This window comes from Euwallacea fornicatus, chromosome 22 (genome assembly GCF_040115645.1).
Source record: "Euwallacea fornicatus isolate EFF26 chromosome 22, ASM4011564v1, whole genome shotgun sequence".
Taxonomy (NCBI): domain Eukaryota; kingdom Metazoa; phylum Arthropoda; class Insecta; order Coleoptera; family Curculionidae; genus Euwallacea; species Euwallacea fornicatus.
In genome coordinates, this window is record NC_089562.1 from 3,173,715 (window position 1) to 3,197,527 (window position 23,813).

General features: G+C 36.5%; 1 protein-coding gene and 1 long non-coding RNA gene across 3 annotated transcripts; one reads left to right on the plus strand and one right to left on the minus strand.

Annotated features, from left to right (window-relative positions):
• Positions 1–317: 317 nt before the first annotated feature.
• On the minus strand, positions 318–23,592 carry TrpA1 (Transient receptor potential cation channel A1). Of its 2 annotated transcripts, XM_066295056.1 has the most exons (24): positions 23,486–23,592; positions 20,769–21,141; positions 20,197–20,364; positions 12,474–12,630; positions 9,899–9,989; positions 9,193–9,388; positions 8,909–9,138; positions 8,786–8,853; positions 8,496–8,722; positions 7,674–7,796; positions 7,257–7,435; positions 6,987–7,098; positions 6,727–6,894; positions 6,506–6,675; positions 4,374–4,518; positions 4,027–4,137; positions 2,963–3,184; positions 2,719–2,916; positions 2,438–2,665; positions 2,106–2,384; positions 1,799–1,958; positions 1,655–1,696; positions 1,387–1,511; positions 318–1,328 (listed from the first exon to the last, which is right to left on the minus strand). In XM_066295056.1, the coding sequence occupies exons 2-24, from the start codon at positions 21,111–21,113 to the stop codon at positions 1,176–1,178; spliced, it is 3,897 nt and encodes a 1,298-aa protein (XP_066151153.1). In that variant the 5' UTR covers positions 21,114–21,141; positions 23,486–23,592; the 3' UTR covers positions 318–1,175. The 2 variants fall into 2 exon arrangements, with proteins under 2 accessions (XP_066151153.1, XP_066151154.1); XM_066295057.1 differs by lacking the exon at positions 1,655–1,696 and having other exon boundaries at positions 23,486–23,591.
• On the plus strand, positions 11,288–12,514 carry LOC136346162 (uncharacterized). The gene is made up of 2 exons (XR_010733260.1): positions 11,288–12,236; positions 12,303–12,514. It is a non-coding gene; the product is annotated as an uncharacterized lncRNA (long non-coding RNA).
• Positions 23,593–23,813: the final 221 nt, after the last annotated feature.

A 23,813-nucleotide genomic window follows, 5' to 3' on the forward strand; every position in this document is an offset into this window, starting at 1 on the left:
ATGGAAACGTTAATTTGAGAAGGTTTGTGCATTGATATGACCATAAAGATAGAAAAAGGTAATTGAAGTTATTATAAGGAAAGCTTGAATCGTGAAGACGTTCGGATGACTGGTAGAAATGCATATATTAGTCATAATCGTCCAGACTAATAAATACCCTTCGGCGCATATACTGTTGCGTCAGTGTCAATTTGGACATTCATAGATTGTAGTATTAGTCTGGACGATTTTTGGTGAAAACTTTTTGAATAGCTGAAATTATTTCTATTTGACGAAAGTTTGCGCGTCTGTTCTTGATCTAAGAAAAAGCAGCAATATTCAATTGAATGGAGTTTTATTTTTCATTGGTACACAAAATAGTGTTTAAACACAGCTTTTCTGTAAGTTGAGGAGGTAGAATATGTACGAAATCACTTTTTCTATTGAAAATGAAACGTGACTCAAAAAGTACCTAATAGGAAATAATCATATCAACAATTTAAGTATAGAGAAGACCCTCAAAAACAATAGAAAGAAATTAGTTTGGACAAACATCAGTTAGGAAATAACATTTCGGAATTTTTTTATCTTCCTAAAAGGGTATCGGCATGTCTGTATCAACACAACTCTACTGTGTTAAAATTAGTTGTTGCAAACTTTCTAGAATATCCAATAAGTCTTTAATATAAAACAAAAACGAAATAAAAAATACAAAATATAAAAATATATAAATAAAAATTCTCACGTATTTCATGAGATAGGCAGCCTTTGGGGGTGGTTCATACTACTATACTAGAGTGATTATATCAATACTTTCGTTATTCTAATGACACATATCTTACTATATCAACATGCGTAGGGTTTATGTTAAGTTTCTATCCGAATAGCAGTTATATTACCAACCTTTCATAATGTTCAATTGATTAATCGAATTTTCGCTTATGGGACATTGTGGTGTTAGACTCGAACATTATTCAACACCATCATTCCCTTCCGTGCAGAAAAATCTTATTTTCTTAACTGTACTCTACACGCCTTAACAATTTTGGACCTATTGCACTCTCAATCCACTAATAAGTAGAACTGAACTCTACCAAACTGTGGATCATTCGGAAAAACTGGTGAAGGTGAAATAAGTGAAAATATCAAAAATTTAAACAATAATTGATATAACTGAATGAATAAAAATCTTTAACCTAACTACTATTAGCCCTATTGGTGAAACTAAGTACAGATTTAACTTTCTTGCGAATCTTGGGAGAGGACCATTTGCTCGAGTGTCCTTGAACGTCTCCTTTCAATGGGACCCCCTCGTCTATGTCATCAGCCTCTGATTTAATTTCCATTTTCTGCAATGTAAGTGCCCTTCCAGACCACGAAAATAAGCTCAATCGTAATAAAAGTTACCTGTACAATTAATCTCAAGAACTGATTCTGCGTCTCTAACGCCTGGGAGATTTGTCTCAATTTGGATTTCGTCTTTGCCAGCTCGTTCATGACATAGTCTTCGGAGTTTTCCATGACAATGTCACCTGAAGATTGAAAAAATTGTTAACATTCCTTATTTTCGTAATTTCAATCATAAATTATCCCGCGTTTGGTTAAGGGTTAGGGGTGAGTTATTGAAGCGAAAAGTGCGAATGACTCATTTACTAAGGGACAAGTAATAGCCTACCATAGTGCCTCCATCTACGCATGAAAAATTTCTTCACCATGCCTAGAAAACAAGTGGAGCGTGCATCTACTCATCAAAACATCACTTAAATTAAATCTACTTAATCTACAACGACACTATATCTCTAGAGAAAATGCAACTTACTCTCCTCAGAGAAAGGACTTCCAAACCATTTCTTCATGATGAAATCCATCACTCCTTTCTTGGTTTTACATTCATTTGGATACTCGGTGATCTCAGATTTGTCTACTTTATCTACCCATCTTCTAGGTAGCTTTCTTTCTAGTTCGGTATGCAACACCACCTGAAATAAATCCAAAGAAGAAAAATATCAGAGTTTAATTGGGAAGAGCTTGAATAAACTTGTTTGCGTATTTAACTATGTGTTTCTTATTTTTACATATTTATCTTGAGTAACGTGTTACCCAGCACCTCAAAAACATCGACTCACTTGCATGGCTAAACGCTTCAACTGAGCGTTTCTCCTCACACTCTCAATGTCTCCAACTGCCAGACCGATGAGAAGGTTCATGAGTAAAATCGGCATCAAAACCATGAAGAGACTCAGAATCAAGAAAGCAGGTATCGGGAAAGGCAGAAAAGTGTTCTCTTCTTTACTGCTTAAGTAAAAGGGCTTGACGTAGGAACCGATAAAGTCGATTTCTCCCAACATCATGGAAAACGTGCGTATCATGGCCATAGGGATGGTTTTAAAAGACAAATGATCTCCCTAGAAACAAACGTATTAGATCGGGGATTGCTGATTGGAGATTTACTTATTACTCTGGAAAGTAGGATGTAAAAGGCAAGTCCGAAGGCTATGATGAGGATTGAGAAGACCATTAGCACTTTGATCAATGTTTGCAGGATTTCCAAGAACATAACCACGTAAATACCCACTTGGTCGAATCTCTGCAAGAGAAGCAGCAAGTTGAACCAGCTGAGAAACACCACTAAAGATGCGAACGAGAACTGGATGTCGTAGATTTTGTCTCCGAATATTGGAAGGATCTAGCAAGTTAGTTTCGTTAAAAACAGCACTGACCAAGAATATTTTTACTGACCATGATAATGGTGGATCCATACAAGCACCAAGTGATCAGGTTTGTGGGGTTCAAGAAATAGAGGTGCTTTTGTTGGATCATCTGGGTAATCTCCCTGGCTGCATTCACGACTACGAAAACCAGTATCACCATTGCACAAATGTACATTGAATAGTCGGCATGGACGTTGAGAATCTCGGATTTTCTTTCTGAGAATTTCTAAAAGAAAAGTTTTCTTGGCGGTTCTAGCTATTCCTAAGCATACCTGCTCAGTGCTCATGTTACTGGAATAGATGTAACTGAAATTTAACGCATTCTCGTGTTCCATTAACTGCGAAGAGAAGCACGTAATTGACCCTAAAAATAGGCAGTAAAACAGCAAATTCGTCAGGTGGAAGTATTTGCCGTAGGTGTTCCATTTCATCTGTAGGTATTTCTGGCTTAACGGGTGGGCTAGTAGTTCCACGCGACCATGGGCTACCATTGCCTAATGCGATGGATCATGAATGTAAAAACATACCGTGCGGCTGTAAATTGTCTCTCGCGCTCCGATAACCTTTCGAGAAATTATTGTATTTTGAAAATTCAAAAGCAGCATTAAATAGGACAAAAAACACTATTTTTCGACGTTTGTGTATTTTTTTAAGTATTGTTAACAACGGTAGCGCAAAATGGTCGTTTTTTTAGAATTGAAACATATCAAGCGAAACCTCAAATTAAACATCTTTCAAGACTACATTCGACGATGTATTGTGATTCAAAATCTACTGATTAATTTTTGGGAAAAACAGGTATAAATTTGGCAAAAAAAAACAATACGAATTCAGTTAAATGCACGTAAAACATGAAAAAACTTGTTGGTTGATGGCAAATTGGTTTGTTTTAGGCATTGCACTCACAACAATTATTTATATTTTTTTTTAATCAAAGACCGACTAATTTCCCATCAACAAACAATTTTTTTCATTGTTTTCGTGCTATTTAACTCAGTTTATACGGTATTTTTTCAAATCAATTTATAGCTGTTTTTTTTTCAAAAAGCAATCGGTAGATGTTGAATCGCACTTCACCGTTTAATGTAACTTTGAAAGACCTTTACTTTGAGGTGTCAGTCGATCCAAGTTGAATTTTTTTAAATATCAAGCATTTTGCGCTACAGGTGACGTAATCAACATTTAAAAAAAAAATAAAAACACGCCGAAAGATCGCATTTTTCGCCTTATTTAATGCTGCTTTTGTAATTTCAAAAAAAGGTTTATGGGAGGGGGGGGGGGTCAATTTACAGCCGCACGCTACATAAAAAATGAATAAAGATGGAATTTTTCATACGTTTAAAGCTGGAAGGGGTGTTGGCTCGTTTAAGATTATTTTCTCCCCGGTCTTCTCATCAATCTCCTCAGTAACGGTTCTGCATTGCAGACAAGTGAAATTATAGTTTATCTGGAAAATGTCAAGAGCAATTTATATATAATTCGCTGACATGCATGTAAGGCAAATCGTAAATTTCAGTCCTCTCATCTATTGCCTAGACAGACGCGTATGAAGAGTGAAGAATAACTTTATGCAAATATCTCAACAAATGGTTAAAGAGAGGTAATTTTATGCGACTTGAATTTTTTTTTCACTTGACCTTCTAAGAATTTTTACGATACCATATCATGATCAAAGCGACTTGCCGAAAAGAGCTTGGAGTCCTTCTTGCAGTTAGCCTTAATGATACATTTATCTTGAACAGACTCGAAGACCCTTGGCATTGAGGCTATAAGGGCGAGAGAGACGCTGGGGTTCTTCTGCGACTTCATGGCCAAAATTTCTTCCGCCCTAAAACACCAGAAAAGCCTTTTTAGACAATTGACGATGGAATTTATGCAGGGTGGCTTAAAATGAGGCCGACAGATTTCCTCACGTTCTTCATTAGGCGCTCACGTTTTTCCGAAGCTCATTATATACGACTTTACAAATACTCTTCAGGGATATACGGGGTTCGGCTTTGGGAGCTGACGCAATATTTATATATATGGAAAGTTACAAGTTTAATGTATTTTTCATGTTTGTATTTTTGCTCTGTGGGAAAAACCTGACATTATAAAAATATTTTTAACCTGATGTCGCTTCCGATTACACCGTAAGCTCACCCTTATTTATTTTTTTTACATGAAGCATGGCGGTTTTTTCTAATGAAAATGTTTTTTTTTTTTAACGAAAATAAAAGTTTGAAATTACAATACAGCACCGACTCTCAATTGTTTTTTTATTTATTTTGAATTTACGGTTTTTCTGAGACTTGTGTAGCTTCAGTAAAACTCAATTATCTACCGAACTATTTGATATATGTACGTTGATGAAATAAATTTTAAATTATTGGAATATTAACAAATTTTTATAAACAACTAAAGAATTAAAACGCGTTTTTTCAATTATCAAAAAGTTTTTGAAATAAATAATTTAAAGTTGGAATTTTAACGTTTCAAAAATCGCATTTTTCAAGTAACAATATTGCAACTGTTTTTGCACTATTGCATTGGTAGAAAAAATAAACCAATACGGTATGCATGGTGAGTATCAAAAGTTAATACCTTTTGCGCAAATCGAAAAGACTAAAAACTACTTAATGCTGCGTAAGTAACAGGTGCATCAGCTCACCTGTTACTTACGCAGCAACACGATGAAATTGCTTAATGTTTATTTTGATTGTTTGCTTGGTTTTTTTAATATCAGTTTTCTCCACAACACAAAAACACCAACTTCAAAAATACATTGAAGTTGTAATTTCCCATATAGATCCCGAAAGCGCACTCCGTGTAGTGGCATAGACCTCCTAAACGAGGTTCAGACAGGGTGAACTTAAGTCAAATACTTAAGGCTTTTATCTGAGAAAATACGACGATTATTCTTTATTTTTATTAAGAGCTCATAACTAACGCTTTGCATGCCGCTTGTTAAGGTGACCGAAAGCAGAAGTGTTTTAATAATAAAATTCTTTTATTCCATGTATTAAAATAATTTAATTCTTTTTACGTTTTCGTTTAGTTGTTAAATAAATTCGAAACTCATTTAGCAGCTAAGATGGAATAAGCACTTCCATATAACGGATCAAAGTTTTGGTTTAGAGAATTAGAGCGGTTAAATTAGATTGGAAAGGTCATTGGAACTTGAAACAAACAAACACTAAGTCAGTCTCTTGGGGAAAATTGAGCATGGACATTAACTAAGGAAACCTGCTTCTTAGCTTGCATTTTAAGAATAAGGTTTTCGCGTTTGAAAGTATTAATTATATTCCAGAAAACAGCATTTTGCACGTAAACTGCGACCTAATTAAACGTCAAAAGACGCTAAGGAAGGTTCATTGGAAGTCTTTGAACACGGAATTTAGGATATACAAAAAAAGCACACAAAGCTCCGTTGCTGCCAACATCGAACGTGGCAATCAAAAACATGTCTGAGGAATAGTAATATAAAGATATCAATCAAGTGGAAATTTACAAAATTTGAGGGTCAAGATGGAGAGCGATTCATAAATTATCACTTAGAACCATTTACGAACCTCATAATACAGTTAATTTATCAAAATCAACTTTATCGAGACGGACACGTATCGGAAAAGAGGTGGTACCGGGGCACCCTAACTTCTGAGCAGCTTTGTCTGCAAAAAACCATATGAGGACCGTCCCCACGTGCGGACAAGGAAGAACGTCATACTAATAAATTGACAAACATCGCGAATATACAGGAGCGTGCCTAGATTCGTGTATAAAATAATACGCACAAACGCTTAACTTTATCCCCATAAAAACCCACGTAATCTTACCTATCCTCGTGCGTAACCATGGCTAAGGCAGCCTCCAAATACTTGTAATAAATAGCGTAATCCATAGCACTCATTTCCGCTTGGTTATAAAGAAGTTTACACTTCATGGATAATAGCTGGGCTATGACATTAGGCTGATTCTCCATGGTTGCTAAATGCAGGGCCGTGTTCTAAAATAGGGCAAATAGAAAGACATGGAGCTTGATGGTTAACGAGCTTACTCCGTCTTTGTCAGTTTGATCTAATAAGTGAGAGTGCACCGACAATAATAGCTCAATCGTTTGGGTGTATCCGTTCATTGCAGCAAGATGGAGTGGATTACGGCCATCATGGTCTCGGTGTAAAAGGGCACCTCGGTTGAGGAGGAGCTGGACTACCCGGGTATGGCCCTAAAGTCAAAAAAACGGCAAGTTTAAATTTTATAAATTGCCTTAAGAACAGGTTCTACCAGGTTTAGAGTTAGTCTTAACTAGTGTTTTACCTGCTGAGATGCAATGTGTAGGGGGGTCATCCCTTCCCCATCACTTTCGTTGATAATAAAGTTTCCTTTCTCTGAATCAAGCAGCTGCCTTACGGTGTTGTATCGGCCATATCTTAAGCGAAACACGCATTTTAGGTATATTACTAGATTGTTGCATGGTTATTCGGATTTTCCAATGGGACAAATTCAATTTAACTAACAACTCTTCTCTATTTAGAGACACGTGGAAGACGATACCTCAGAGATTTTATTTCATGAAAGTAAATTTACCTGGCCGCAAAATGAAGTGGGCTTTCGTTGTTGTTATTTTTCAGGTTGATAACTGCACCCAGCCGAATCAGGTTCTCCAAGCTGCGAATGTGACCCTCCCGACTTGCGTAATGGAGAGGAGAGCATCCGGTGAGGTCTTTTTCGTTTAGAAGTTGGAGAAGGCTCTCTTTGGATTTCGCCTAAAGTTCCATTATGTCATTAATTCCTTCGTACAGTTGTTTTATGGTGACTGATGAGCAAAGTAGCTACGATCGAAAGATGGAATTGTGACGTTAATCGAATGTTACTTTTTGGTAATATTTTGCCCTTCGAACTGTGAGTATGAGTGCAAATTATATTCTGAAAGTTCAAAAGCGATTGCCCGTTAAAGTGAGATAACTCTTGTGATTCGCTCGTATTCGTCGCAATTCTACTCACATTGCTGACTTCTTCGCCAAATCGTTCCAATTGGCCTCCATTCATGACCACCAGATGCAGCACATTTCTCTTGTTGATATCTTTGATGTTAATGTCGGCTCCAAGACGGATCAGGGTATGAACCTTCATAACAAAAAAAAACACCTCGTGTTGTAAAGCTCCCGTCCTCCATCGGCTCGATACTGTTCTATTTTAATAATACTTTTAAAAATTCTTTTAATCGTTGCTAAATGAGTATCCTGCAACTGAAAGGACTCTCTGATGAAGTTTGAAAACTTCGCTCATGCAAGTTTACTACAGCAAATTAGGAAGACAAAAATGTCGAATTTCAAAAGAATATTTATCTTCTTATTCTTAGAGATAAAGTTATCCTAGCTGGTTGAAAATGATCGATAAATTATTTTGCTACCCGAGATTTGTTGCGTTACTAGTATGTCTAATTCTTAATTTTATGGACTAAATTTTATTATGACATAAATTTTCATGTACATTTTTTCATGGTTTGTAAACACTACATTCAATCTTTTGTCAATTTATCACAGGCTTAAACGTGCGGGATATAAAATACGTGGAACTTGGTTTATTACCTCTATCGATAACTTAAGAAATACTAAAACACGAGTATATAAAATACAAAAATTCTTTCTGGTTAGGGCAATTTCCCATTTAAGAAACAAAAATTAAACTGAAATTTAAATTCAGCTCAAGCGATTCAACATGTAAGGGCTTTCTGGAATTTAACACACGACGAAATGCTCTCACTGGACTGCGAATTGATGGCAACCTCCCGTTGGCCGTCCTCAACATTCTTTATTAACTCACCGTTTTCCATCCTCCCCTCAAGGCAGCCAAGAGCAAAGGAGACCTCCGTTCCTTGTCTATGGGGTTGCAATCAGCGCCTTCTTTTATGAGATATTCAACTATTTCAGGGTGGTCAAACATGGCGGCGCAGTGCAGTGGCGTCATCTTTTGGACGTCGCAGGAAACCAAACAAGCCGTTTTCTCTTCGGGTTGCATTTGGAACATTATTTTCACGATTTCTATTGCGCCTGTATGAATAAAAAAATTCATGTCCAATTTTCACCTATAGGCGAGGTAATTGTGGGATTTACCTTGAGCACATGCGAGATGTACTGGAGTTGAGAGATCATGTTGTTGAGTTGAGATTTTTGCTCCAGACCTTAAGCATGCGTATTAAAAATAAGTTTAATGAGGAATTTTGGAGTAATCCTAACCTAATACATAATTCGACTGCCCTAATGTCCCCTCCGTGCACAGCTGAATGCAGAGGCACATTGCCTTCTGCATCATAAAACGAAATCATTTCCTCTCTAGTGCAGCCTAAAGATTCTCCCCAAGCTAGAAACACCTCCATGGTCTTGGAGGAGGCATTTTTAGCTGCCTCGTGAATTGGATAGTAGCCATTATTGCAGGGCTTTCTGGGGCAGGCGCCGAAATCAGAAATCTGAAAATTTTATTTATCGATTTTTGATAAAATTTGCTAGAAAAGGAAACTTGCCAGAAATCTGGCACATTCGTCATGGTCGTAAATTGCAGCTATATGAAGGGCAGTTCGTCCGTGTTCTCCCCCTTGCTGGATGTCAATTTTACCCTTATATTTGACCATTGTTTGTAATACGGAGATTTTGTTGAGCTCAGTGGCCATGTGAATGGCCGCTCGCTTTTTCTCATTAAGAATGTTGGACTTAACACCACTGGAAGATTTCATTGAATTAAACAATTTTTGTAGTTCTAAAAAGTTTAATTGGTAACAACATATGGCGTATGTAAATAACAGTTGTTTGCTCACGTCCAGCAACGGTTTTTTACTGGACATAGTTAGAATAGAAAAAGTTTATCATAATTCGAACTCCTTTGTGTGACAAAAAACTGAGTTACTCCTTCAAATATCGAAAAAGATGCTTAAAATTCCCACAAGAGTTGACAAAAGTGGTGTTTCCTTATAAGGGAATTTATCTACTGTGCTCTAAGTTTCCGGAAAAGTTCTAAACATGCTGCGTTTCATCTCCTCTGGTGAGAAATTTGCGAGAAAAGTTCGTCCTGACATGTATATAGTAGATATATTATTGCCATTTCGATGTCATGACTAAATTTCAAATGTCCGGGACAGTTTGTTAGTATTAATTTTCTAGATAACTGGCATCTAATGCGAACAGATTATGGTTAAAATCTGCCCAAAATCTTTCTTATTCCTAAATACTTACAGTGCTAATAAAAAATCTATAGCTTCCAACGCCTCAGATTCAACAGCTACATGCAGAGGTGTGTTTCCAGCATTGTCTTGAGCATTCAAATCTGGAAAAAACTTGTCTTTAGCACTAAAAACATCGTGGTACGTGATACTCTAGACTTTACGATTTTCAAAATGTTATCAAAATATTTTCGTGATATTTTCTGTCGGACTTTAAAGGTTACTAAAAAAAGTCACGTCAATATTAACATTACTCATGTTACTTCAGATTACTCTTAGAAATGAAATCAGGCGAGCTCAGGCTACTTATACGAGGATAACCCTTTTTTTTTATTAGCCTAATTTACAAAGAACTAACCCTTAAAAGCTTCCGTTTAAAGTGCTATATGGTTTTGCACCGTTTTAATGAACGCTTTTGGAAATTTTGTGAAAATGTAACAAATTTATCATCAATACGTTATTCAAAATTTTCATTCGCAACGCCTTAGTTCGTTCAACATCAAAGGGGAATTAGATTCTACTCTGGAGGAATCTGGTCCTTCGTTAATAATTGTAAAATATAGGGTGGCAGAGTATAATCGTGGTAGTACCATCTGCCAACACGAATTTCACAGTGGTCCATCCACTCCAGAAATTACGGCAAAAATCTACAAAACTGTACTGGAAAATAGGCATTGCAAAACGGACTAGAAATCGCACTTAGACCGAAAAATTGGACATGGCAAAGGCTGTCCGCAAGATGAACAAAAATAACGCCGTGAGGATGTTTCAAAGGGGCGTTCGGTAAAGTTTCGTTGCAATAAAGCCCGCTTTATGCGCTGATTCATAACTATGAATGAAACACGGGTTTATTATTTCACACCTGACATGAAAGAGCAGTCAAAAAGACGGACCTAAAGGGAAGATTTGGCTCCAAAGGAGCTGAAAATCGTTCCTTCCGCAGTGAAGGTGACGGAGTCAATTTTATTGGGATGCATGTGGCATAACTTTTATTGATTATCTCTCTGGAGGAAAAACAATAAACACAGAATATTATAGAAATTTATTGCAGCTTTTGAGCGAAGATATTAAGAAAAAGCGAGCGAATTTGGCGGAAAAGAAAGTATTGTTTCATCAAGACAACGCGCCAGTTCACACTTCCGTCGTCACGATAGCCAAAATCAATCAACTTGGTTTCCAACGTTTTCCTCACCCACCTTATTCGCCAGATTTAGCTCCCTCAGATTATTTTCTGTTTTCAAATTTGGAGAGAAACTTCTCAAAAACGGAGCAGTGGCGTCCGAGATTGATACCTATTTTGAAACGTTGGAAACTTCATACTGCGAACAGGGTGCAGAGGCCATAGCACATCGCAGGGAAAAGTGGGTCAATCTCAGAGGAGACGATGTTGAGAAGTAATGTAAAATTTTTCAAATGTTCTCGTCTTTAAGTGTTAAGTCTAGTACTTCTGGGATTAGTCCCGTACTACTGCGAATTATTTAAGAAAACGTAATATAGGCTCAGAGGTCGTTCGGGTTACTTCAGATTGTTACTCGAAACATTTCGTGATCCCGGAAAAAAATCATTGAGGGCCACTGGATTAACGTGCTCTGCATGGAAGAGAACTTCCATGGAAACTGCGAGACTGAACAATACATTAAGTTTTCTCCATAACTGATATTTCTTTAAAGCGACTGCCTCTCTGTCCCAATTTCACTCAAACATCGTTTCAATAGAGTTTTAACTCAACGTAATCAACCCTAAAATGACCAACAGGCAGTCGAACCCATAAAGATTTGTTCTGCTTACATAAATTTAGTTTTTCAATTATTGTTCAATATCTCAGTTATTAATAGAGAATATTGAGTGGACAGGGACCGACTTACTTACGCAACAAAAGTTACATTTTGCTACGATCAAGCTTTGGGGGGAAAGCTCTTCACATTCTCGAAGCTGTTTCCTGATTTTAGTGACTTTAACCACATTTACTTATGATTTTTGAGGTAAGCCTGTTTATTGCACATACTAATTGACGAAATGTAGTGGGCAAAAACATAACCGACTGAGGTCATCAAACATCGGAATCTCTCGCCTCAGGCAATTACCACTTTAACTTGTAAATAGCGATAATCAGCTGAACCTAAAGCACAAATATCACGTTAGAGTTATCCGTCAGTCGAATTACAGTCATAAAATGGTCAACATATTGCATTTTGTCTTGTTTGTTGGTGCTTTTCAAATGGTTTTGGCCATCGTGTGCCTACCAGATTTCTGCGATGTGGTTAAATGTCGCACCGATCTGAAATGTGCAGAGAACCAGGTGAAAAGAAGAGCATTTTGTGCCTGCTGCGATACTTGTTATACCATATTAGGTGAGATAATAAACAAATATTTATATTAAATTAGCGATAATAATTGCGGATTCGTTATTTGTCTAGATGAAGGAGACAATTGTTATTATCGATATTTGGGTTTATCCGTACCTCCATCTGCAAGTGTATGTGGTGAAGGATTGAGATGCATCAATAACATCTGCAAGTTCGAATTAACAGATACCATTTAATAAACGTACACTTACTTAACATAATTAAAAATGACCGATGTCTTACCTCCTCCCTGTTGAGTAATAAACGATAAAATGTTGATTTTATTCCTCACGGCAGCCTGATGGGCGACAGTCCTCCCCCTCGGGTCCCGAATGGATAGACGAGATGGATCCTGCACGTAGAGCTTCTGGAACATATCCAGATTTCCGCTTTCTGCGGCCTGGAAGCCAAATTAATATCGCCATGGGGCCACCATTAAGAGTCACACTTATTAACGTTTATATCATTCATGTGCCGTTAACTTTAGTGTCAAGCTGGCACGCGTCGAAGCTAAGGTCTGACTAATACCGAAGCTCTATTCCGACGTTTCTGTGGAGATTAGCCATCAGTTAGAGTTATCGGCACATTAATAATTTGGCCCTAAAGAATTAATCTTCAGATTAATTCTGTTGTGTAACAGCGAAGTTCAGTTTAATAAATCGGGAACGCTTGTTAAAAGTTGGAATAATGACTGGCGAGCCTGTAAACTTTCTTTTTTTTTTAATTGATGAAGGGATTGTGTGTTGAAATTCGATATACGGCAGTTTAATAACCATTAAAAGTTGTTTAAAATGGTAATATTAAGAAGATTTTTGTTTCTTAATTTATTGCGTGTTTGATAATTAAAATGATAGAAACGTAGCTGATACAGGACAGCTAATGGGAACTCAGTTGGGACAGCAGATTAATAAAAGTTTTGCATTTTTAACTCCGGAATTATGGTTTTTCATTCATTCAGTCATTTAATTCCGGACTTCAGTTTGAAATCCTGAATATTATCATATTTTTGAATCCTGCTGGAAAAGGGAATTTCTCGTCCGAGTAGTTTCCGCAAAAAGTTCAAACAAAAATTCATTTTCAAAGGTCAAAGTTTTGACCCAATTCACATGCGCCCTCCCACATGTTCAGGTTAATTTGACCAGGAAACCGATCGCGAGCATCAAGGATCGAAAAGTGATAAATAACGAGTTTACGAGCACGTGTTAGCTTTTTTGGATGATTCAATTTAGTAATTTATTAATCATTAATGCACGGATTTTAAGCATTTTTAATATCGTTATTCGTGCAGTACTTATGATTGATTTAATGATTTTTTATATATTTTATTGGGCCCTTCGGCAGTCTATAAATCGTCAATTTCTAATTCGAGAATGAGCACACGAAGAGGTAATTTTAGAATAGAAAAATGATGACGTAGAAAACCTGTGAAAAATTTTAGAATGAACAAAATATGCGGAGCAAGAGAAACCAAGGGAAAATATCGGAAAATCTTGATTCTCGCTCCTTTGCGTACCTACAACTTTCCTATTGTAAGTTTGAGAATAAGCGTTTGATCGTGTAGCTGCAGCTGAAACCGGGAAAGACGCAGAAACGCTTGGAAATAATTGTTAAGATTTACCGATGAACAAACATTTGAAAATATATGAAACCTTGGACTGAATGACTTACCGACATCATGTTCTGGATCTCTTCGACAGAAGGTTTCTTCGAATAAAGAAACACCTTCGCCCATTGTTTGTACACTTTGATGGAGCCATGAACTGACATGGTTCTTCGTGGTATGTAAACCAGATTGAGATTTTTTTTCAAAAGTTTTGTAGTCAAAAAACTCGTTCAAAGAACTAATCGAGATTTTTGAAGTTAGTTCGTGCGGGGAATCATTTTAGGTAGTTTAGATTTAATGATGATAAATTGGGTTGTGTTATACGTTAACATAGGGCGGTACATCTTCTACCTACTAAGAGGTGTTAATATACAAAATCCAAGTAAATCCTAGAGGTCTAAGATTTATCTGGATAAATTTCCAGCCTGTCGCTTTTAATGAGTAAAAGGATGTGGGGGAAATAGAGCGCTCTCTGTATTTGGGGAGAAAATTGGAAGTACAATTGAAGCATGTTTGCAGAGAGCGAATAAGTTTGGTAAAAAGAGATCTATTACCTCCAGTAAGATTTGCATCGTGCATATAACACGACACCTCAAAGTAGCTAGAATCTTTGTGTTCTCGACGGAATAAAGGGAAATTTGTAAATAGGGTTTTCTGTCGTTATTTAGAATTTTATTTTTAGCTTTCAAACACGATTTGGTAGAGAGGGAACGCGAAAGCTGGCACCGAAAGTGTTTTATCAACTTCTAAGAGCGTTGATAAACGACTGGAAACGTTTCGAACCTAAGTAGTGTGAAATGAATACAATATCAACGAACTGAAATGACTGGACAATTTAATTTATTTGCCCGCTATATAATGATATCCATCATATAAAACAACAAATAATCGTTTTTCTTCCCAAAAAAAAAAAAGTGTTATTATCAGGTATCAGGGGAATCCTTGGTTGCACGAAGGCTTTGCGACAGAATTACAAGAATATTCATGGAAATGATCCGGCGCCCTAGTTTCCTATCAGATGTTGAGATAAAAATTCAATAATCATTTAAGATAAGCTGTCCATTTGATTCGGTCTATCCCTATCAGAGTTGACGGTGCAATAAAAAATGTCCGAGAAAATTCAATATGACTTGTCCATCTTCGTCAAACGTTCCTGCTGTAATTTACCAATTGGATAATTGTCATATTGCCTTATTTCACATTGATCAGCCCCCGTTCCAGTACTCTCTAATTAAGTGTTTTAATGGGAAAAAATTTTGATGCACGGTTTTAAGCAGTGTTTAAATTAATTTGGAAAACAACGCTTTAAACGGAGTTTAAGTGTTTAAAAAATCTTTAAAAAGCAGCTAGTTTTCAATATAGTCCCTTTCGGGAATTTCTTAACTTGAAAAGAAGGTGCCTACATCAAATGTGAGTTAAAGATTAGGTCTAACGTAGGATAATATTTAAAGACCAAGGTAAGATGTTTCTTTAATAACTAAAAAAGAGATTATCGCACCGAAAACCTTAGCAGCCGTCTATTAATAATAAATATTAATCGACTCATTTCTAGCTACCGACCTAACATCAATTTGCATGGGAAACCCCACCAATATTGCTTCTGTTATCGGCCCTAATGAATTCTTTGCAGAAACGTCTTTCTTAACTAAGTTTAGAAATTCGGCCTTTTGAGAGGCAAGTTTAATCTATGCATTTGCTTGGAAATCTCACCTAGGCAGGTGGATGTGGTCACCTAGAAAAATCGAGACATTCGCCAGAAATCTAAACTATTTTCGGAAAATTTTATAGCCCTGCTGGAGGGAAATGGAATAATCATTTCAGGGCTGTTGAAGCTTTCGTGCCTGCTTTCATTCACGTAAAATAACCGGTGAATTTGTTCACTTCTTTGGGAGCGGTGCATCTGACCAGTCTTGGAAGCGCTGGAACATAGTGTCGTGGCCTTAACTTTAAAATAATTCGCTGAGTTTCCAAGCCGGATAACCGAATTCGGGGAATAGTATTTACGTAATAACGTAATCATAAAGCAATTAGTAAATGTACGTATCCACCCTAAAATAACGTAAATTATAATCATTAAATGCTGATTAGTTTAGGACAGTTTGTTGTATAATCGGTGAAACGCGTTGGTGAATCAGGCACGACTTTTGAGGGTGTAAAGGAAACAATCAGTCACGAGGCAATTTTTTCAAGTTTGTTTACTCTAACGGTTGTTATATCAACTTGCTGAAACAGTTCAACAAGTGCTCAATGTAACTAAAAAGATGTTGGATCTACTAAATAAATATTTATCTGAGTTCATAAAGGCAGAAAATATGGTGTAGGACGGCTACTACTGCCTCGTGCCTACAAACGGGAATAATTTTGCGTCTATAACATCTATTTTAATTTGAAACGTAAAATAAATGATAAATCCTGCAGAAGGAAATTGGAAACTACCTAATTCAAAACCTAATAGGAATTTCTTTTTAATTAACTAACCAATTAAACTGCCAAAGAAATATGACAATGGTGAAGTTGATAAGATATAAGCTTTAGCAAAAGCTCTTCGGACGTACGGTGTGGTCACTTTATAGTGAAAATGTTTCACTTTGCAACAACCTTTTCGTCGTTAAACATATTGATACGCGTCGAAGGCTGTTCTCTAGGGCTTCATGAGTTTTTTTAAACAAATACACGGTAATTGTCCGCAAATTTCAAGTTTTGATACTCATCGACGTAACTTGGATTCTCTTAAACGGAACGTCTTGTATATCTCCTCATTTCCGTATTCATGGAAAAATTTCAAACATATTTCATATAACATTTAGTACGTCCATCTCTTACCATTAGCTCGGTATGATGATTTGAAAATTGAAAATAGTTTTCGCATTATGCAAGTAGTCTCTAACTTAGATGGTTTTCAATTAAAACTAAAATTTAATTCTAATTTTAAATTAAAATTTAATGATGTTGGGTTTTTCTTTTGGGCCTATGCGAAAAGTAAAGTTTACGAAACTCCATGCAATAACATTCGAGAATTAAAATTAAGAATAATGAAAGTTGTCCACGAATTAAGAGAGAAGCCCGAAATCCCCATTAATTATCCGAGACATACTATTGAAGTATATCAAAAATGCGTTCAGCGAATGGGAGCTAAATTCAGTCATTCTTCTAGGGAACGGTAGCAGATAATTAATTGTTTGTTTTTAACAGTTAATAATTATTTTGATTAAGTACCTGATAGACGTGTGATAAATGGATAAGTTTGTGATATTGTAAAGAGGAATCACGCCGATACTGCATTTTAATAATATCACTATTAATTACGGAAGGCGAATCGCTAATTCTGACAAGATCGTTTAAGTTAGAGACCGTTTTACATGAAAACCATTTTCGATTTTTAAATTGGCATATGAAGCTTACGGTAAAAGAAACACGCACTAAGTGTCAGCATAAAATATGTTTAATTTTTTCCAGAATGCGAGAATGAGAAAATACACAGGATCTTCCGTTAAAAAATGCAAGTTGCGTCGATAAATATCAAAACTTGCCAGTTATGGAAAATTATTTTATTTTTATAAAAAAAAAAAACTCGCGAAAAAGCCCTAGAGAACAGCCTTCGTCGCGTACCGACATCTTTGAAAATAGAAAAGTTATTGTTAAATGCAATCTTAACAACATAAAGTAATATTTCTAAACCAAATAGTCTAAACATTACAAAACAGTTTAGGATTGAGAACGCGATCTACTGTTAATGCCCTCCGATTCTGAAGAAGGACTGGTGACGGAAGAACGCGAAGTTCATACTCGTAATGTACTCTCAATTAGCCAAGTTTTGCTACGAACATCACTTCAATTCAGGCTCTTTTCCGCGGATTAATTAGGGGAGATTGTTGTACAAAACACCTATGGCATAGAATAATGTTTCTTAAACTTCAGCTAAAAACCGAATTACCGAATGATTCCCTACAAGGAAATAAGAGAAAAGTGTACGATTATTAAGTTTGAAGCGCGAACGCTGGAAATTCGAGCGATCATTTAACACGCCTGAAACACAGGACAACACTCGGCATGGACTGAAAGAAGAAGTGGAGAGACACGCAACTTCAGTCCAATAACGCTCAAAACTGAACTTTGCACGCCGAATCTGTAGGATAGAGAAAGTTTTTGTATTCGTTTATCTGCTTGGTGCCTCTTTTATACAGGGTCGCGACAAAAAAATTTTAACTTGAGAGCGAAATACAGGAGAGTTTTATTGGCGAACGAGCAGTTTGCAGGATTTTATCGAAACTCTATATAAAAAATGATCAACAAATATCAAACGAAAACTTGTTGTCGAATCAGCAGTGTTCTGCATAAGGAGAAGTTGGGTGTTTTTTCAAATTACTTCGGTGCATGTTGAAGTGCTCAACGAGAAAACTGATACAGCGAAACGATTCGTAATGTTTTAGCGCCTGTATCTCGAAAATGCTTTTAGGCCAAATTCAGAAATTTCTACACATTTTTGGTCCTTAGAAAAAATTACAGGGCGTTTTCAAAAACTTTAGAGTTTTGCAAGAGTTACTCTATGTTCCGAGAGCATTGCTACCAATTTTAATCCGGTAAATCGACTCCAAAAGGTCACTGATTGTAAAATCAGTGACATAGCCTAACGGTTTGTAGAAGGGTGGTAAAAAATCTAATGAGAAATTGCTCAATTTTCCGGTAATTATGCGCGGGTGCATTCATTTCAAGATTCTCTTTGTAATGGCATTTAATAGCAAACTTGTGGATTCTATTTATTTTATAAAAATCGGTCGCTGTATTAGAGCGATACGAGGTGATTTCTAAGAAAGCGCCAACTCTTTGAAAACACCCTGTATTTCTTTGCAGACTAAAGAGCCGAGAACAGGTGAACACGTCCCGAGGTATCAACCAAAGTAATTACATATTCCAAGTTCTAAAATTACGGCAGCTGCTAAACGCAGTGCAGTGCGAAATACTCATTTGGCAGTGTATTCTTTTTCACCCTGTATATTGTGGAAAAATCGCTTTGGTTCAAAATAAATGGCCGACCCTGGTTCCTGGAGGAAACGATCTTTTAAATCTTTTTATTTTATTGTAAGCTCTAAAGTTTTGCGGAGATATAGGGTCTCAAAAATAATGGAAAATTGTAATAAAAATTTAAAAATGCATCAGCCCTTTCCATGAGTATTTTAGTTAAAGGTAGTAAGACAGGAAGCTAAATAAGAACTACTCGTGTTTGCACACTCTAATAAGCAGTAAAACTTTCGATTTATGTATTCTTGAAAGCTTTAAACGTGCAATTTTTTTTTTTTTTTTAATAGAACTAGATAAAGAAAATAATCTCTTTTTAGAATGAATTTCTCATACGACATTTTCCTTAAAACGCATTTAATTTTTTTTCAAACATATAAATACAACAATGAGCTTGAAATTGAAAAGGAAGTTCCTTATTAAAATCTCTGCAACAGAGTTATTGGTACAGGTGTGCTTCAGAAATCGACAAATTTAATTTTAATGACCTCGATTCTAGTTAAATTTTCTCACGTTAAATTATAATTTCCCAGATGTTATCTGCTATATTATTTGAATGAACTGGGCTCCAGGAGGAAGTAATATTCACATTACCCGAAAGGAGTTGATTTGATTTGAAAAGCATTGTGAGAAAAATTCATAAGTACCTACTTAGAGGAAGTACCAAGTGATAAGCCAAATACAGTACTTAATCAAAAAAAATTTTAGGTGTTTATGTCATTTGGCTTGATTTCAACGAGACAAGTCAAGTATTTGAATAAATAAATTGAAGTTACCGAATAAAGCCTTTTTAACATGTTCATGCATCCTGGCAAACATATATTTTCAAAGTTTATTCCGGAAATTTCCACAGAGGAAATTGAGTTTGGTTGATCCAGGGTTGTTTATTCAGGAGCTTGAATAGGAAAGGGGGTATGAAAATAGGTGCCAGAAAAATGATTTGAATGAAACCTCCCGCAGGTCATAGTTTACTTCTTCGTTAATTAAAATTCCAATTTTGTAAGTTCAATTATTGTTAAAAATATCTCAATTATGAAATTGATAGTGTGAGAAAGCGTGTTTTCGCAGGATAGAAGTGCATCGATTTTAAAATGAGCCTCATATATTGATAAATTATGGTTCGTATTTTCAGAGACAATAAAAAGTAGCATAATCGATCAATCGTCTGGAGCGATTTTTCTTCATATTTGCAGCAACTTGAAAATAGCGAGACAAACCGTTTCTGCCATTTCAAGTACATAAACGATTCTCTCCGAGTTCCGGGTATGTGGTTTTTTAGTGAAGTTTCAGCTTAATTTCACATTCGAGGTGTAACTACCGCCATCTGTGTTCGCCGCAATTACTCACCCTTAGAATCCTGTAAGGACTGGCTGCTATTGAACAAACGGCTTCTCCGCATCCCCCATTCGCCTGCTTGTCCTGTTCCTTTTCGACGTCAGAGGGCAACATTGATTTGCGCTCATCTGCGCTGCCTCGAATCCTTATCAGAGTGCGGAAAGAGCTCATTAACCACTCCTGAAAAATATCGTTCGCTTTTTACAAAATTGGTGTTTCTAGACCAAAACAGCGTGAACCTTTTGAACTCGACTGAAAAAAATAGTAAAAGATCTATGCACTTAAAAACAGTCCTAACACTACACTGCCGAGTTTACTACTTCCACAACTCGTTTTTCAGATAATATGAAAGTTCCATTAATTTTGATATCATTTTATGATAATTCGATAAGAGCATTGGGAAACACGAACCTGCTCTCAGAGCTGTTTGCTTAGAATACAAAACATGCAAAAGCGACTAAAACTCTATCTGCTCTGCTGAGGAATAACAAGAGAAGTTTCGAAATTAATTTTTTTTTTGGGAGAAATGAGCGAATCTACAGCTAGTAACTAAGTCATAAATCAAACAAACTTTATTAACTTACATAAATTGGTTTTCTTTGCTGAGTGCTCCTCCTCTCCCCCTCCTTATTGTCACCCTCACTCAACCTCTTATTGATCCTATTCTGCGCCTCCACAAAGCTGATTTCCTCCTTCCTTTGATTCATCAACTCCTTAAGCTCCGATATGCAGTTCTTCGCTTTCTCTTCTGATTTATCCATGGGAGCCTTCTGTTCGAAGGTTATAATGGGCTTCTTTTCCGGTGGTACCACGATCTCAGTAGGAAGTACCGTTATGATGGGGGTATTGGTTCTGGACATGTGAGCTTGGAGGTCTTCATCTAAATGCCAGGAGCGCAAAAATTGGAGGATGTGGTGTAGATTTGGCATTGTTGGAGTGGGTGCCTATTAGCCCATGCTAAAAGTAAATAATTCTTAGGAACGTTCTCGGCAAAGGGAAAGGCATACATGTTGAGGTCATGAAGATGAAGAAGGAGCTAATCCCTGATCAAAATGGCCCGTTCCGAAGGTATTTCCAGCAATTCTCTGGAAACTGCCACATTAAGGAAACATTATAGACTGATTTACAATTTATCGTTATGCTTAGTTGCAGTTTTACTTAACCATTTCAGATCGTTCCTTGATAAAGCGATGGTAATAATCCTGAATGGAAATGTCTCTTAATAACGTGTGTCACAAATAGTTTAGTAATGTCCCGAATCCCATGTGGTCTAACTTTGTAGGTAATTTAATTTGTTCGGGACATGAAAGAACTTTCGAGCACTATATTTAATTTGGCAAGGGACCTAATTATGCTTGTGGATATAGCAGTTTTCAATTGTAAATGATACAATCAGATATCACTATCGGTCGGGTTCAGGGACGATGGTAATGAAGGTCTCAATTTGGATGCAAATTGCAATGGCAGAAATAATGAAATAAAGTGGTACCGGTGTGATGGGAATGATCCCGGGGCTCCAGGGCAGCTCTCTTCGGGGTGCTAAAAGGTTGAGATCACATTTGGTCCATCTTCTGAAGATGATGTAAAATGAAATTGCGTCGAGAAATAATTAGCACGATTATATCTCCATGATTAGAATGGATAGTCGTCGATTTCCCGTTTGGACACTTCAAAAATACGAATTCAAAATTGATTTGGATATTATCTACGTTTGTTTAATAATAACAGCTGGGTAGATCAAAAGGAACAGACAGAATTATTTTCTTGTCAAATATTGAGTAATCTTTTTGAAAAAAACAAAAATTTTAGTTTCCTAACTCTGATAGTTCCCGAGATTCCTGAACTGAAAATCGAAGAAAACGCGCTCTGCAGCTTGAAAAAAACCAGAAATTGAACCTAATTCATTGAAGATCATGAAATGGAAGAATTGCCCTGATTTTGCAAAATAAACAATGGTCTTGGCTGGAAATTTTCTGATTTTGCCCGGAAACGGGTTTTTCGAGTTTCCGCATTGAATTCCTCATCGAATGTTGGTAGGACATTCGAAGGCTGGTACGATTCCGACCAAAACACTAAAAACGCGAATTTAAAAAACATCTTAAAATGCGATATTTTGCGATTTTGTTATTCCGACATACAGGGTGGTGGCGACGAATTTTCCTAAAGGATTTTTCTGCGCGGAATGATACGTTAGACGTGTTTTAGCACCAACACCCTAGTCTTTCTAATATTAATACCAAACCAGTAACAATTTGGACACAGATTATGGACGTCTTTTGACACTGATGATATCAGTATTTGTTCTGTAATAATTTAATTTCAATGAGAGAATGACGAGCAATAATTGAACGTGAAGAATTACCTGTAACCGGTAAAGTTATACCTTGATATTATCTACGAACTGACGTTTAGTTATCGTATAATTGGAATTTGAAACTGTGCAAAAAGCTATTTACAATCACCGAAATAATCCAATTTCAGGGAAAGTAGGGAGTACTATGGCATCCAAATCTCCGTGGTCGAAGCCTCAAAATGTCCTTATTTCTCGGACGTAGCGGACAATTATCGAAGATGCAACTTAAGAATGAGGAAGCCTTACTTTTTCCCGAAAATATATAGATAATTCGAAAACAATTTCATATTTTCAATTAACCTTGCTCGACTCCTCCAAACCGATCTCTGCAATTCCATTAACTCCTCTAAATCTAAACTTACATAACGAACTCTTCGGGTCCTCCTCACTACTCGCTCAATAGGAGTCCCTCTTCGAAAATTGGGAAATAATCAACTTTGCCCTTATATTATCACTTTCCAGCTAATCAGATGTGCGGCCAATTGGTCAATAAAAAATCTAATTAAATAGCACTATTCAGTTCCGCGTTTCACATCCGATATCCTTTCAACAAACTGACCAGCGAAGTTGATGGGACATCGTTTTAGTGGACCTCCGACGAGTTTCGAGTAATGGAGTTTTACGTGCTCACGTTTCGATGTTATGGATTACACGGGAATAATATGTACTGAATTTCAGTGCGTTGTTCTTGTGGTAAAAAGTCAGTAAATTGATGTTCAATTTAGCGGCCAAATTACGAGATACCTAATGTTAACTTCTATCACTGTTTCCAACTGCTGTGTCTCATTTGAGATACGCTATAATTAGTCAAATGCGTCCATGGTTCTCGGGAGCATTATTCAATTACAAAGGTAGATAAAGCATAAACAATAATTCTAATATGGGAATGTCGTATTTTTCGTTATTGAGCTGATTTCGTGAATTAGGAGCGAAGTTCCAAAAACTTACCTCGTGATAACGAACTTTTCAAAACATTTCGCAACTCGCTGAAATTTTCAATTCTTAAACCGCGACGGTTCCTTTCTCGAAATCTGAAACGTACTAATGACTAAACCCCTCAAAAATTCATTTACTGGTATCGATTCTCAACCTTTGGACCATTAAATCCCGATTATTAATTGCCAAAAAAAACACTTAGCCGGCAATTTTCAGCCAGAGATTTACTCAAAGGTTTTCCACAGAAATGTAAATAAATACCACCCATATTCCGCGAGTTTGAATGGAAAATATTTGCTTAAGGTTTATAATCATAGAACCGCTTTGAGAACGGCGGAAG